General features: G+C 36.1%; 1 protein-coding gene across 6 annotated transcripts in view; it reads left to right on the forward strand.

Moving 5' to 3' along the window:
- The window catches only part of KLF12 (KLF transcription factor 12), a 487,534-nt gene that overhangs the window by 456,793 nt on the left and 13,248 nt on the right, over window positions 1-17,493 (forward strand). For all 6 annotated transcript variants that reach the window (XM_058276583.1, XM_058276582.1, XM_058276585.1 and 3 more), the window contains one exon: window positions 5,294-5,451. In XM_058276583.1, coding sequence (XP_058132566.1) covers window positions 5,294-5,451 — 158 coding nt within the window. The remainder of the gene's footprint in view (window positions 1-5,293; window positions 5,452-17,493) is intronic.

Here is a 17,493-nt window from a genome sequence, read left to right on the forward strand (position 1 = left end):
AATATATTGTGTAATCTTATGGAGTAAGTAACTTCATTATGGGTCACCAGAAAATAGAATGAGTTTAAAGAATGGAAAGCTGAAGGTTAACTAGTGCAGAATTGCTAAAAAGGATGTGTTAATCTTTGGAAATGAATAGAAAAGGGAAAAGCACAACATAATGTTTATCACTAGCAGTATTTTTATAAGGGTTTAATAATGGTTTAAAGGGAAAGTCTAAGGTCATGTATATGAAAAAGAAAGCTAAAAAATGTAACGTGGGACCATATAGCGTAATAAAACTTAATGTGAAATAAAAATATGGGTGATATTGCATCTAAAAGGTTATTTTTTTTGAAACTGAATAAATACATGTTAATATTACAAGATGTTAGCATAATTTTTTGTCTGATATTAAGTGACAGATACCAGGCACAAAGTACTATATATTGCATGATTCCATTTATTTAATATGTAAATATAAATCAATTTATAAAGAAAAAGAATCCTATTTTGGCAAGGCTGGTCTTTGACACATGAAAGTCAGGTTGCTTACATTTGAGGATACCTCAAAGTACCTTCTAGACAGAGAGAACTCTGCTCTGAAAGGATAGGAAAGGACAAGCAAAAATAACAGAAGGGTAATTATAGCTGTTCTTTTTTTCCTTTTTTTTTTTTTTTAATTCCCCCCCCCCCATTGTCTGCTCTCTGTATCCATTTGCTCTGTGTTTTCTGTTTCTGCTTGTATTCTCATTAGGCAGCTCTGGGAACTGACCCTGGGACCTTCCAGGGTGGGAGAGAGGTGATTACTCTCTTGCACAAGCTCAGGTCCCTGTTCTGCTATGTCTTCTTATTTTCTCTCCTCTGTGCCTCTTGTTGTGTCATCTTGTTGCACCTGCTCTCTGCATCGGCTGGCACTCCTGCAGGGCAGCTTTCTTGTGCGGGATGGCATTCCCACGCAGGGCGGCACTCCTGCATGGGACAGCTTGCCCTCACCAGAAGGCCCTGGGTATCGAACCCTGGACTTACTATATGGTAGATGGGAGCCCAATTGATTGAGCCACATCCGTTTCCCAATTATAGCTGTTCTATTACCCAATGCCCGTGCTTATGGATAGCCCCAGAGTGAAATGGGACTGGATAATATTGCTGGGTGTAAGGATCATTCCTTTGTCCTTTTCTGCTTACCTTGATGCTTATTAGGATCAAAAGGAAGATTTTTGCTATCATTAATCTCATTTGCCAGCATCCCACACATGTTCCAAGTGATCTCAGTAGCCTCCTACTGAAGATTTTAATTGTAAGTAGTACTGCAGTTTGCCCTTTTCCTGAACTTAGAGGAAAGGGCTGAAGCACTGGTATATACCCTGTAGAATATTTAATGGGTAAAACTTAAAAAATTGGAAGTGGGAGTCAGAAGTTGAGAACCCATTATCTGAAGACTTGCAACCAAAGGATCACAGTAAGGATTAATTAACCCATTAAGGATTAACTAAGCAATTAATTATATTAAATTAAAAATTAGGAATAGCTGACTTTTAACACTCATTCATTCATACATTCATTTAATTTAACAAACATTTCTTAAATACCTACAATGTCTCAGATTTTAGAAATACATTACTTGGTACCAGCAACATGACTGTTACCTTTCTGGCCATGAACTTGACTTACCCAAACTCCCAATTCACAGTAGCCATCTCCTATGGAACCAGCAAGTAGGAAGTCATACTGGGAGCCCCAGTACTATCGTGGCCCTCCTTGGAGTAAGATTATCTTCTTACCTTGCTTTGTTTTTCCCCACGTTTGTTCCCCTTTGATCTACCTACCTCTCTACCTCCAAAGAGATCGAATAAATAGTTCTGAAAGGTAGAGTTCAGAGGGTTCTTTGCATCTTCAGAGAGTGTCTCTGCCATAAAAGTAGGAGAAACAAGGAGAAATATCCACCCACTGAATGTCACATCAAAGACAGTTTTGCTGGGTGCAGCTGTTTATTGCACCTACAGTAAGAACATCTAGGTGGTTGCTCTTCATAGTTGTCCCCAAACACTCTCATCTTCTTATTGTGAAAACCAGAATATGAGGTTTTGTAGCAGTAAGGCCATCCACCTAACATGTACAGTCAATACATTTAGTGGAGTAATTTCAGGCTATTCTGAGGCCTTTGCATTTGTTTCTATGCCTGCAACACAGTTAAGTGGTTGATGGACTGTATCGTTTAGCAGTTACTTGGTTTTGATTTCAGATTTATTTTCCACTTTTCTCAGTGGAAAGATAAATATAGGAAGATAGATAGCTAAAATCAGCTGCAGGCAAAACTGTGTGTGTATGTGTGTGTGTGTGTGTGTGTTCATGCATAGTTTACATTTAGGCTTCCATATATTAAGGTGGAGAAAATATTATGTAAAGCATTCTTATTAAAGACTTTGTTAGAGTTTGAAGAAGGAAACAAATGCAATATCCATTTTATCCATTTTAAAAAACAGCAAGCGTTGTACAGGACAATAGTGTCTTTTTTTTTTTTAGGTGAAATAGACTTATCTTTTTTTTTTTTTAAGGTAATAGATCACACAAAACATTACATTAAAAAATATAGGAAGTTCCCATATATCCCATTCCCCACACCCTCCAGTCCTCCCACATCTACAACTTCTTTCATTAGTGTGGTACATTCATTGCATTTGATGAATAGATTTTGGAGCACAGTCCCAAGTGCCAAGTCCCGTATTTATTTTCATGCCTAAAAATGCAAGCAGTGAATTACTGTTGCTATATTGTTGCACACACAACCTTCCCTATTCACTTGAATCACACCCCTGTGCCAGCATGTTCCTTGTCAGGAGTGACTAAAACTGTTTTTCTATGGGGAAGGCCAGTCACACTATTTTGACTCTTTTCACAATAGGTTCCAATCATGTAGAAAACCACAAATCCACATTGATTAATTAGAAGGTCAAACAGGTATTTTTAGCTACACCATATGTTCTTTCATTCTGCTAATATGGATCTTACTTAAAACTGTTTAAGACACAGGCAGATGAATGTCGTTTATATTTGATTTTACCTGATAATATAAAGCTTTGACTGTTAAATTTGTTAATTGTACAAGGGAAAAGATACATTAAAACCTTGAAAGGCACATATGCAGGAGGAAATACTCAAAAGGAATTTCACTAGAGCAATCTAATAGTGAAATGCTGGAAGCAAAGTTAATGTCCATCTCTTGGGAAATGGATCTAAAAACTCTGAGAGGTTTAGTTATTGAGCTATCAAATTTCATCCAAGTCAGGGGTAGACAAACTTCAGTCCATGGGCCAAATATAGCTCATCTCCTGTTTTTGTAGTTTTATTGGAACATAGTCACACTTATTTGTTACATATTGTCTAGAGCTGCTTTTGCACTACTATGGCCCAGTTGACTAGTTACAACAGAGACAGTACAATCCTCAAAGTCTAAATAAAAGTTTGCAGACCCTGATCTAAGTTAAAATGCCATCTATTGTAAGATGCAACTCTATGTACTATGAATAAAGAAAAAAATTATGCCAATTAAACTATAAGAAGCTATTAATTGTATAAGAATGATATAAAAATATGAAAAATCACATTTTAAAATAAATGAAATATAATACCACATAAATTAGATGAACTACAGCCATTTCCATCAAGGTAGAGAGATTTAAAATGTTGAATGTTGAATGAAAAAAAAAAGAAAGGTGTAGAACAGTTTGCAGAATGATGCAAAGAGGATATTATTCATGTGACTCTTAAGCAGAAAACAATATCATGACTTTCTATGAGTACAGATAGGTATAAATGTATTTTAAAAGAATTGGCAGGATCTATGGAAAACTGATAATAGATGTTTTTCTCTGGGAGGAGGAAAAAGCAAAACAATGATGGTGGAAGGCAATGGGGAAATTTATCTTTACCTGTAATGTTCAATTTTTTTTTAAAGATTTATATTAATCAAATGCTTTTTAAAAGCATCAAAATATGGAGGCAGTAACTACTGGAGGTTCTGAGGGGAGGGAGAGGGAAAAACAGGTGTAAATTGGGGACATTTTCAGAACTTGGGAATTGTCCTAATTGACATTGTAATGACAGATATAGTCCATTATATATCTTGTCATCAGTTACTAAAATATATGGGGCAGAGTATAAACTACAATGAAAACTAGAATCCACGCTTAGTGGCAATGCTCCAAAATCAATTGGAACAAATGCATCACACTAATGAAGGATATTGTTAATGTGGGAAAATGTGGGAGGGGTAGGGAGCAGGGCAGAGGGGAATCCCCTGTATTTTTTATGTAACATTTATGTAATTGAGTATCTTTTTAAAAATAGAAATAAAAAATAAAAGCATCCAAACAACAAAATGGAAGAAAATATGTCAGTATTAGCAGTGATAAATGTAATAGTAGCATTTGGGGTAATTATTTTTTTATTGTATTTCACAGTGATTTTAAAAAGCTTCACACATAACTAAATGTTGCTATATATATATTCTTTATATTTCAATCAAAAGAGTCTAAGGTTAGAAGAAGTACAGGTTAATCAATTACCCAACATTATAAACTAATCCTGTTTTTCTACTGGGGCGTTAAAAATAAACAACTCATAGTTAAAAAATTTTTTTTCATAATGGTAGTACAGCTAATCTTTAAATGCAATTCATTTTATTCGTCAACATGAAAATCCACCAGGTGGAAACTTTAAATGTCAGATTCAGTTTACTGAACAGAAATAGCTTGTCATGAGTCATGTTATTGATGTTCTGATGTCATTTCTTTCAGCTTGACCTCAGTTATTTTGAAATGTACATTGTGATTTTACACTATTTTGTCTGTTGTTGCATGGAGTTCAGACTTGCATGTTATATATTAAATACATTTATTTTGTCTTTTGTCTATATCAACTTCCTAAAATGTCCTCTATAAGAGTACTGAAAGGTTCAAAAATATGAGGTGTAAATCTGACAACCTCAGGATTATCTTGGGCATTTACTTACCTACCATTGCTTTTGCTTTGTTTTTATTGTTTTGTTCTCATTGTTGCTTGTTTGTTTTCTTTTGCTCTTTTAAGTCTGACTTCTCTCCCTGGGAGTATTTCACCAGAAATGATGTCTCACTGCCTACCTTAGAGATGAACAAATGAGATGTGTCAGAGTAAGTGGCAGGAGGACGTGTAGACATTAGGCATGGTGGCCTTGAGGCTATATGAGGCTAAGGTTAAAAGACTTCTCTTGCCACTACAACTAAGATGGAGTTATGTGTTTCTTACCATTTAACTCCATGTTTTCTTTTTTCAGTTCAATTTCACCATTTAGTATTGAGAGCACAAGACGCCAGAGACGTTCCGAATCCCCTGACTCCAGAAAACGGCGTATCCACAGATGTGATTTTGAGGGATGCAACAAAGTGTACACGAAGAGTTCTCACCTGAAGGCTCATCGGAGGACACATACAGGTACAGTTCCATGGGGCTTCTCCCCTGAGGGGTCAGTGAGAGTCTGGAAAGGGCTAGCCACTCAACTCTCCAAGGCCACAAATTTGCTATAATGGTGCTTTGAACTCATTCATTGTGTTTAGTCAGGATTCTACAGAGAAGCAGATTCAGCAGAATATATTTATATAATATATATAAACATATTTGTGTGTGTATATATATAAAAATACATAATGATACACACACACAAATATTGAGATTTACTATAGGGATTGCCTCTTGTGACTAGGGGGCTGGCTAGTACAAATTCCATTAGGGCAGGCAACAAGCTGGAAACTCCAGTACAGATGAAGTTGAATTCCCCAAGAGAATCTGGCTGGCTAAAGTAGCAGCAGAAATTCTTCCTTCTGATTGCTGAGATCCTCAGTTCTGACCTTTAAAGCCTCTATCTGACCGGATGAGGAGACAGCCCTCATTACTCCCCAGTGCTTGCTTGACCACACAACCAGACCCCATGTTCTAAGCAAGTTGACACATGAAATTAACCGTCACAGCCACCATGTACTTTATTTCTTTCTTCTGGGCAGAATGCATTCTGTCTCAGTTGAAAAGGGCTTTAGTCTTAGAAGACATACTTCTTTGGTTTCTAAATTCACTATTTCTTAAGAGCTTTTAAAATGGTGTGAACAAAATGATCTAGTTTTTCTCAATCTACGTCACCCCTTAATCATGTAGTTTTTCAGGTTTAAAAATGTCCACAGAGCATATCAAACAACCAGCTGAAACAAATGATTCTCTTATCTTAAAGGTAGCATTTTAACAGCCTGTACCCTTTAGACCACATTTTTTTCTCCCCTCAATCCTCTCCCCCAAATACCCAAACACACACATGAGCATGCACACACACACACACACAAATACATATAGCTAGCACTGTGGACAATTTTTAAATCATTTTCATACCATTTCATTTGATTCTCACTGAAACTTTTTTGTATTGGGAGAGATTTTATTTTTTTAATTTTTTTTTTTAGTATTCACGGTTACAATGAAGGAAATTGAGGCCAGAAGTGAATCACTGACTGTCTAACACTCATCCATCTGTGGAGGAAATGAGCTGGTGGTTCTTCCTTAACCCCTACACATCCCCTCCATCGCCTGCCTTCGCCCTGCTGTGGGCCTCTCAGCCGGCATGACCTGGCTTCTATTGCTTCTAAATCCTGTTGGGCGCCACCAGTGGGAGGCACTGGCAAGACCCCACAACTACAGTAGATTTTCTAGGAAAAGTGCCTGGAGACTAGAACGAGTGAAGCTTGAAGAGTCAGATAGAACAAGGAAATGCATTCACACACTGGTGCCACAAACCGAGCAAGCCCAGTGACTACGTCAACAGGAGCTCAGGCTTCACCTGCCTCTAACTTCAAACTCCAATTACAACAGACTCTCACATCACTGTAAATAGTACTCCCTTCTCAAATATGTTAACATGACCACATTACACACCCTGTTGCCCAGTTGAGGCACCAAACTAATTAGAATCATTCTTTACATTCATTTTGCCCAGTTATTTCATCTATTTCCAAAGCTGCTTTTACAGAGATTCCAGACCAAGAGGCTAAGTATTTTTGTGTGCATGATGAAATTATGGCACAGGCAGTTTCCCTGAAGTGAGTAAAGCATTAAAGAATCTACAGTTTACTTTTGCTCATCTAAAACTTCATACTTCTAATATTTCCAAGATAGTTATGTCAACACATTTTCAAACTGCCTCTTCCATTTTTCCTCCCTGTCCTCAATTCTTTTCCCTTTCCTACTTAATTCCAGATTCTTCCTTTTCCATTGGTTTTGAGCTTCCCTATAAGAAGTTTTCATCTGTTTCACAGGCACTATTTTTTTTAACCAATTCCTTTATCAATGAGGAAAAAAATGAGTTAAGAAAAGACATGAAAGTAGCATAAGCACACTTCCATCAAGTCAGTATATAGTGAATACAAATTGCCATAAAAAGAGCGATCAGGTTATAGTACTGGCTTTTTGTGTGATTGTTAGTTACTATTAAAAAATAATAATGGTCTTTCTTCAGTGAGTCCTTGCATACTTTGAATTATCTGGAATACATTACAGCTTCGTCTTCAGGCAGATGACTACTGCATTTATCTAAGTGATGAACAGTGAGAGAGAGGAAAGTTTTAAAGTAGATACTGTTAAAGGATTTAGCTCCATGGCATTCTAGAATTGCACCTTACAGGTTTTAACATATAATTTGAAAGCAGAGGAGACATGATTTATGCATTGTAATTCTAAACAATATAAGCCTTGGATGCTGATGTGGCATTAATTAGTTTGGCTTCTTCATAAGATGAAATCATAGGCTCATAGGGCCAAAAGAGCTTTATATATCACGGAGCCTAGTTTGTTGTTAGGGAAATCCTCTGTGTGCCGTCCTTCTCAAAGAGCAAGTTGGTACCATTGAGTTCTCTGCACACTTACACATATTTTCTTTATTTGATCCTTACAGCACCTGGTGGCTGCAGGTATTATCTCCTTAGCACAAGTGTGACTCCTGGTCAGTATTGTTCCCACAGCAGTAATTTCCACCCCCCTCCCATTAAACGCAAGTCACAGAGAGCTTGTCCCTCTGCAGGGTACACTGGGTGAAATCTGCGAGGGCAGAGTCTCTCACAGTGTTGATTTGTCTCTTCGGGTGTTGTTTGACTTTCGGAACATTCTGGTTGAACTGGACAGCTCTACTGATCACTGGCTGAACGGGGCCTCCCTGTAATTTTCACACAGGACCCTGGTGTTTCTCCCAACACTGACATCTTTGTGTCTCCAAATTAGATATCTCCAGTTGTCTCAGCTATGTCTTTCTGAATACACTCCAGTTTATAACTAAACTTTTAAAGTCTTCATACCACAAATTGAGATTTTGGTAACTAACTTTTCCTAATAATATATGCAAGGAGTAAGCTAAGTCTTTCAGCAGTTGACTGTCTCTGTTAGGGCACCAAAATCAAGAACTTCTGACAGCTAGACCTTATCCATCTCCTGTACTTATTACTGGTTTCCTGATTTCTTTGAAACCTAAACAGCTTCCTACTGGGAGCTGGCCTGCAAGTGATGGCTTGCCTTGGGGAATAGTGCATTCCCTGTCACTGAAAGGATTTCAGCACAGCTGGATCATCTCTGTGAACGAGCAAGCAGTATTCTGAAGGTTGGCATACCCTTTTCTAGCTGGAGAAATTATTATTCTAAGCTCATCTGACTGATTTGGACCCATTATTCTCTTAAATTGGAACCACTTTGAAACTTTTCTCTGCCTATCTTTTAGTATTTTAAGTTTCTCCTTTGCTACTCCATTTTTGCCAGGTAAATGATGAATGTAGTGAGTAGCATGCTCCTAGAGATTTCCTTTCAGTGGTCTTAATTTTTTAACCAGTAGCTGAGAATCCACTTAATTGTCCTACTTCCAGATCACATTTATCTACCCACAGCTATAGTAAAAAGACCTTGTCATATTCCTGCCCCAAATCAAGATATGGCAAAGCCATTCATTCATTTAGCAGAGAGATACTTACTCTGTGCAAGGCATAGTCCCCTAAACTATCAATCTAACATACTACTTTTAAAAAGAAAGAATGAAATTCAGTTGATATACTACAGCTGGTTCAAAGTGAGCCCATGCTGACTTCTGATCTGTAATCATATGCAAGATTTTATAAGGGTTCAAAATGAACTTAACACTAGTTCTGTAGGGATTCAGGTTGGCTTGCATTGCTTTGAATAAATATCTTCTTTGTTTAATAAATATCTACCTTTGTTTCAGGTATATTGGAGTTGTATGTACATGACCAATAATAAGTTATAACAGATGACTTATGAGAGCCTTGCAAGATACGGGAGGTGAAAAAGCAATGAGAAACTTCTTTTGGGGAGCCACGTTAATTTTGCCATTTAACACCTTGATCTCTTTTTGTGCTTTATTAGTACCTCATAAGTCATCTTTTATTTAGGACTTATGCAGCAAATTAAACATATTTGTAAGAAAGTGAGAGAAGACATTTTCTGGGTACTAGCAAAAAATTTAGAGTAAACAAAGAAATGCAGAAACATGGCATTTTAAAATACATATTTTCATGAAATTAGATAATATCTTGAAGATTTTTAAGTACTATACTAACACCTCCCTGTGGCAAATCTGTTTAAGAAGGAAAAAAGCGTATCTCAGCAATCACATATGCATTACTGTCAGCAGGTACACTGTTCTTACTCACAGGTCTAAATTTTGTATGTTTCCTCTACATGAAAGTGTATTATCTATTTAAATGAATATGCAGTATTTTTAAATTAAGTCATTTAAACCTATGTACTATGAATTTCCTTCAAGAATTTTATTGCCTATGAAATAATGTAAACTATTATTTTAGAATAAAATAATTGTATGGATTCAGTGTTGCTATTTGAAATTCTCATTATTTTCTGAAAATGTAGCTATCAGGATTTCTAATATGCAGTACATGCAACAGGGCGTCAGTGACTCCTACAGTCGCTAGATGGTGCACTAGAACCAGATGTTGTGTCTTAGAGGAGGGTCAGAAGAGATTGCACTAAAACCCTCCAGTGGTATGACATGACTAAAACATGGACAGTGATTATCTGTGTTCTACAGAGTATTAAAATTTAATGATGAATAAGGAAAAGACAAGATAAATTTAATAGCAGGTTTTAAAAGTGATGGCAACATTTTAAAATGTTCAGTTCCAAATGAATCTGCAAATTTTTTATATTCCCAAATTGATAACCTGCCTTGTAATGAATATATGGAACTCATTTAGCTAATCTTATCTAATATTCATTTGAATTTATATGAAACTCTAAGCCTCTAGATCCAAAAAAGTAGTACACTTAAGGCACTCATGTCTTATCTATCTGACTTTATCAAAAATAACAAATTTGTTTTTCTTGATGAGTGAAAATTCTAATTAAAACACAAATTAATTCATAACCGAGTTTTGCACATAAAGGAAGTTTACCTATATGTATACTGAAAAAACAGTGAACTCTTTTGGTTAAATTTTTTAAAACTGTATTCTTTATTCCAGAAGGTAAACATTATTTAACCTTTTCCTTGAGAAGTGAAGCCTTTACAATTAATATCATGGGCTATAGTCATTAAAATCAGGTCATTATACTTTATCTGTAGCATACACACATACATACACATGTTGATCCTAAATGATTGCACATCCCGTGCTTTTTCCCTTTTCCCTCGCATCTTCACTTCTCACTGCTGTTCCTGTTATTTTTTGCTTCAGTTTGGTGTCTTAATTTAGTTAATGAGATTCTGAAATGATGTAATGATATTCCTACAAAGTAAAATTGTCGGCTTTGTGACAGCTGTGCTTGTTGGTGGCCTTTTGGGTTTTCTTTCATGTTCACAGTACTTACCGTTGCTAGCTCTGATCTTAAGATAAGTGGGATGTTACTGTTCATAATTTCACTATATTCATTAATTAACTTACTCTACGTACAGCTCTGTTTCAGACCCCTGTCTAGATTAATTAGATAAAACTTAGGGCTCTCTGATGCCAAGATAACATACTGACAGTTTTTAGGGGAAAATCTTCTAAGTTGTTTGACCAAGCTACTCACAAATTTGAGAACTACTGGTAATTACTGATAAATGGGAAAATATAATAGAAGTAGCGCTAAATTTGAGGTCAGGAAACAAAAGATTAAATCCATCTTTGGCCCTTATCTAGCCAGGTGAACTTAGACAACCTTCTTAATGTCAGTGAATCTCAGGTTTTCTGTTTTTTTTTTTTTAACTTTAATCATAAACATATCAAGTTATAGCCTAATTCCAATAGGGAACATCATTCATCTTTATATTGCCAGTAAATACAGTGAGTAACACAGAGATTCAATAATTGTTGAATTGAAATTTTTTTGTAGATAGGTACCTAGATATGTTGTTATTGTGAGTAGGAGGTTCAAAGCAAGAGAGTTTGGATAATTTAGTACAAACACTCATCACTATGAGCTATTATCATAAATATCTTTAGACTCTGCTAACTTAAATTTTACATAATTCATAAAATTTGGCATAAAGTTAGCTGTTTTTTAGTAAGTCCCTTTTTACCATCATTTTGATAAAACAATAACAAATAATCTTTTACGGAATATGTTTAAAATACTTAGTAAAACGTATCAGTTTTACCTTTGAAAAGGCCCATTCATAGACAAATTCAGTTTATACAAGTATTTATTAAGCATTTTCTGTGTCAAAAGCACTACAGAAGTTTTTTGTTTTGTTTTGTTTTGTTTTTTAAAGAGAAAGAATTATAGTTCCATCTTCAGTGAACTTGTCATTAAGTGTAACTAGACTCATGGATAGTCAAGGCAAAGGTTGGCTGCATAAATAGCCTTATATTATAATAAAGGTATAAGCAAATGACAAAGGGAAATAATGAGAGCCACTGACTGTCACCAGGGCCTTTGGGGACACTTTCCTAAGCTGGGCATATATCCACTCTATAAAGCATGAGGGGAAAACTGTAAGTAATCTCTTACACATGATCTTTTTTTTTTTTTTAGATTTTTATTTATTTTTTATTTCTCTCCCCACCCATTGTCTGCTTCTCTGTGCCCATTCGCTGTGTATTCTTCTGTATCTGCTTGCATTCTTGTCAGCGGCACTGGGAATCTCTTTTCGTTGCATCATCTTGCTGTGTCAGCTCTCTGTGTGCTGCACCACTCCTGGACAGGCTGCACTTTTTTCGCATGGGGCAGCTCTTGTGAGGGCACACTCCTTGCGCATGGGACTCTCCTATGCAGGGGACAGCACTCCTTGCGTGCATCAGCACTGCGCGTGGGCTAGCACACCACATGGGTCAGGAGGCCCTGGGTTTGAACCCTGGACCTCCCATGTGGTAGGCGGATGCTCTGTCAGTTGAGTCACATCCACTTCCCTCACACATGATCTTGACAGCATCCTAGCTACAGGCATCACCCTATGCAAGCAAAGGCATTTTAGTGCCACCTGTAAAAAAGAAACCAAAATCTAGTTTGGTAACAAAACGTCATGAAAGTGTTGTACTTATTTTCTTTAATGGAGAGGAGAGTGAGTTATTTTAATCAATCTTTGAGAGTTACTCTTCAGAAATATGTTTCACCTAATATTGACAATTATTTACAATTATCTGAACTTAAGTACCAATACTGTACATACTTAACCCTGTTTTTAAATTTTACCTTAATTTACCTTGACCTTTTTCATATATTTAGAAAAGTAAAGACTTCTAAATCAGCCTACCAATTATTACTTCATTTAAGTAAATGAACTAGTAAATTTTTTTCTTCTTAATTCTGTTTGTATTAGCATAAAATTCATCAAAGGCAGTGGAAAGTTAAAAAATGCCACGGGATCTCATGACTGTGCCCCCCAGTTTCTTTCCTTGGCTTTTGGCCTTATTTTAACTACATCTAGCAAAGCTGCATGTAAAGAGGGGTGGGCTTAATAATATTTCCAACCTTTGTACTTTCTTTTTTTCTGCTTAAAAAGAACTGTAGAGTTAGGACTATTGGTCATCTTATCCTGTAAGGTCAAATTAACTGCCACCAATATGGAATTTAAAGATAATAAAATTATAGCATATTCATCAATAGAAAATATATAAAGTAATGTTTATAAGGCTAAAAGTAATTCAATAGTCTTCATAATTAGGAATACAAAGAATTATGCATAACTATTGTTTTAAAGAGTAGAATAATGAATAGTGCTCAAGCAACAAAACAGAAGGCTCATTCACATATCATTTCCAGCACTAGGAACGAATGGCCAATCATTTCATATGACTGAAAATTGAGATATATGTAAGAGCAAGGCAAAATATAAAGCTGAAATCAGTGGGGACCTGATCAGCAAGGCATGAGATGATGAAGAGTTAGACTTCATCCCAAAGTAACTGGAAGCCACTGAAAGATGTTAACCAGAGAAGAGACATGATCAGATTGTCTTTCAAATGTAGTACCGACAATATATTGGAGTAGAGAAGGGGGAGGGATAGGACATATGGCAGGGAAACAAAATCATTAGAAATTGATCCTGGTGAAAGGTGGCAAGAACCTAAAGAAAAGCAGACCATGACTATGGTGATAAACCAGAGAGGACAGCTGGATTGATATTTGGAAGGCAGAACCAACAGACATAATCATCCCAGTGGGGCAGGTAGAGAATAGTGGATATTGTGACGACACCTGGTAGATGAGGTTGCCTTTCTTCCCAAATAGCAAAGCAGAAAGGAGCATGCTTTGTTTAGCTGGTAAGTGATGCATACAGTTCTGGTCATGTCAAGGTTGTTTGGGGGACCGCCCATTGAAAAATGTCCTAGATCACCCAGGTGCACAGGAAAGAGATTACAGTAGATGCTTAGGAATCTTTCCCTTGCTAAGTATAGTGGAAGATGTGGGAGCCAAAGAGAACATAGGCAGGTGAGAAGTCAGTCAAAATCTTGGCAAAAATTTGTGTGGTGGATAAAAAAACCTGAGAAAGAGTAACCAGAAACATAATAGAGTAAATGGTGTCAACTACAAGAAAATGTGAACTTTTAAAAATTATTATTAGGATATTTAAACTCAATAGTATTTGATTTGTAGATGAGCAGGGCTAGCCTTTTTTAACACGCTGTCTGTTCTGTAAGTAGTCATTGGTTTCACATTCAGTTTGCTTGCCCAGTTCTGACTAGGTATTCTGGTTTATTAAAGCAGTGTTGTAAAATGTTGAGAGCAAGTACAGAGAAATGGTTAAGATCATGATCTTTGCAGGGTTCAAATCCCACCTCCAGCACATAACTAACTGAATGACTTCTAAGTGGAAATAGTTACTGAAACTACTGCATTAGGAAGTTGTGGGAGTGAATTGAGTTAATAGCCATAACTCTTAAAGTCTTAAAGCAAAATGTGGTGCATAGAAAGTGCTATATGCTTAACAAAGATATCCCGTCTATATAGAATCACATGGGAAAAGAACAGTCACTTGATCTTGTTTACACATAATGAGAGGCAGTCAATTAATTCAGTCCAGACAATTCATTGGGGCAGACTAGCATATTGATTACTTGTCTGATTGAACTGACAAGACCAAATAGATCCAACATGTTATCAAATAGATTGGTCTGCTTAGCTGTGCTAGGAACATCAGGATTGGCATCCAGTTACTTTTGAAAACCTTTTCATTCCTTAAAAATAGAAAATGGGGGTCCATTGTTAAGTTCATATTCTTTATAGTGTTAAAAAGCAAAAAATCTTGAATTTCATAACTATAAAATTAAATATCCTTTATTGAACATCCTATTATTGGCCAGGCATTTAGCATGTGGAATTTCCAAGTATCTCAGGAGGACGGCAGGGGTAGATACTATTCCCATTTCACAGATAGGAAAACTGCTTCAGAAAGCTTAACCCTCTAGTCTCAGATCCAGTTGCAAATCAATTCACTGAGCTTGCAGATACCATGTGTTGGGCCTGGTTTTAAAGCCTTGGTATTTTTTGCTACCTTAACACAATGAAGAGGGCAGGCAGCCTGTCTCTCGCAGGGTAAGTCAGGAGGGCTTGTAACCTCAGCTTTTTCTAGGTCTCTAGATTTCCAATTCCTCATCTTAAAAGTACCTAATTTCCTTCCAGATCTAAAATTCTATGAACTTCTATGAACTAATGTAACAGAAACCAAAAGACAAGATAGAAATCTTGATGCTGTTTTTTTTCCCCTCATATGCAAATACCATTCCTCAAGTGAAACAGGTTGTCACAGCAAATATGTTGCGCCTTGAATGTAATGACGCTCATTTGTCAGTGTCTGGGGCCCTGTAACTTTATAAAAGTTAAACAGGGACACATTTCAGAAATGCACTTCTGAACCTAAGAAATGCCTGTGTTTCCTGTTGCAATAGGTGTGCCTTTTCAGTTGCTTGAGAAAATAATAGAGAGAAGCCGATGAGAACACGGGTGTTTGGTTTAACGCAGGCTTTTTCAAACTGCACATTCCTCTTGTGTGTATTGCTCCTATGTCATTTTAACATGAAAGGGCACCTGGCTTTTGTCTCAGTACACATTTACCTTTCCGCATTTCTCTTGGTGACATGGGAGGCACCTGAAAAAGTTATTTTTTGTTTAGTGGGTTTTGGGAATCCATTCAATACCTGGTGTTTTCTTTAGACTTTATTATGCCTTCTGCTGGGTAAATGTCATGGACATACATTTAGAGACTCTTAATCCTTTTCTTTAATCAAAATTGAAAGAGACAGGAGTTCTCAAACTAAATCAAGTTGTTGACTATTTCAAGGAAAAACCCTGATGTAAATTTTCATTTTCCCAAGATACAATTAGAATTCTATTTAAACAATGCCTGTGAATGCATATGTGTGTGTCTGTGTGTGTCTATGTGTTTGTGCGTGTTTCCCACAAGCATATGACATATTTTATATGAAACTTAAAATGTGAAGTTTAAAATAGAAAATATTTAGAATGAAAAGTAGTAGACATTCTCTTTTTTTGCTGTGTTCTCGTTTTCATCCTTAGAGCACTGTTTAAATTTTAAATATAAAAGCTCTTGCTATTAGTTTTGGTTACTATGTTCCTTGTTCAGAAATTCTCATGTTTAGTTCAGGTTTTTTACAGAAATGGGGGAGCACAGATTGTACTGAATAAAAGGTCAGAGATTCTTTTTTTTTAAATGCAAAAGGTGCAAATGGCTTAGGGACTTCTCATGGGGTATAGAGACCTTCACTGCAAAATTGAAAACTTAGAAGTTAATAAAGTACATACCAAGTTATGGTAGTAAGACATCAAACACCAAGATGTTGCCCTTTAATTGTTCTTATCTGTTAATAACCTCATGTCTCCATTTTTAAAATAATTCACTTATAAAGACTTATTTGCAAAGAAATATACCATACCATTTCCCATAATTTCATGATTTCATAGGTTTCATATAAGAAAAAGAATGAAGATGATCTAGTGGTAGAGTCAAAACTTCAGATTATGGTAGTGATGTGGCTCAAACAGTTGAACTCCTGCCTCTCACATGGGAGGTCCTAAGTTTGGTTCGTGGTGCCTCATAAAGAAAAAAAAAAACACAAAAAACAAGCAGACATCAAGTGCAAACAGTGAGCAAAAGCAAGCAAACAGACAAGTAAGACATGGGGAGGGAAATGAAAAATTTTAAAAAAAACTCAAGATGACTTCAAAGAATATTAAATACATTATCAAAGATTTTGCCATGGATTATATGTTTTTGCTATGGATTATATGTTTGCTTATGGATTAGGCAAAAGGAAAAAAGATGGGCATGCTGTTTTTATTTTTTTAACTTGTTTCTAAGGAGAAATAGTTTTGAATAAGACATTTGCTGAATTCTAATTCAAATTTATTTAGCAAAAATTCTGATTCCTAAAGAAATTAATGGAAAATAGTGTTTTTGATAGCCAGTGCTCAACCTGTTGCAAAGTAGCTTTGTACATTAGAAGCACAGTTCCTGGAGGTGTCTGAATTTTTTTATTATCCAGGCCGGCCCTTTCCATGTGAAAATTTTCATAGAAAATTTGCCTGCCACTCAGTCCCTATCACTGGCTTTTAAAAACTAAATATATCTTACAAACTGATTTATCGTCAGTTTTTTACTCACATAATGAAATTAGGTCTTGTTACCTTAATTTCTTTATATGATTGCACCCTTTAAATTGTGTCAAAGCACAAGTGTAAAATATTACAATATAGTAACTACCAAAATGGTTTATTTGTACCCATTTATAAATCTTGATTAGCCTCAAAAGAGCATTTATTATTTTTCTAATGAAATGCTAGGTACTAGGTGGACATAATGAAAACCTAGGCCTCTCTTGAGTGAGGGGCCGAAGCAGGTTTCAGCTGATCGGAACAGCAACCTCCTACCCATATAGCTTAGCCTCTAATTTTGAAGAGAGATTTAAAGGTCTTTTTTTTTTTTTTTTTTAGTTTTATTAATTAGGCAATGAGGGCAAGGAATATTATGCATAAGATTTTCTC

The sequence above is a fragment of the Dasypus novemcinctus genome, chromosome 15 (genome assembly GCF_030445035.2).
Source record: "Dasypus novemcinctus isolate mDasNov1 chromosome 15, mDasNov1.1.hap2, whole genome shotgun sequence".
NCBI lineage: Eukaryota > Metazoa > Chordata > Mammalia > Cingulata > Dasypodidae > Dasypus > Dasypus novemcinctus.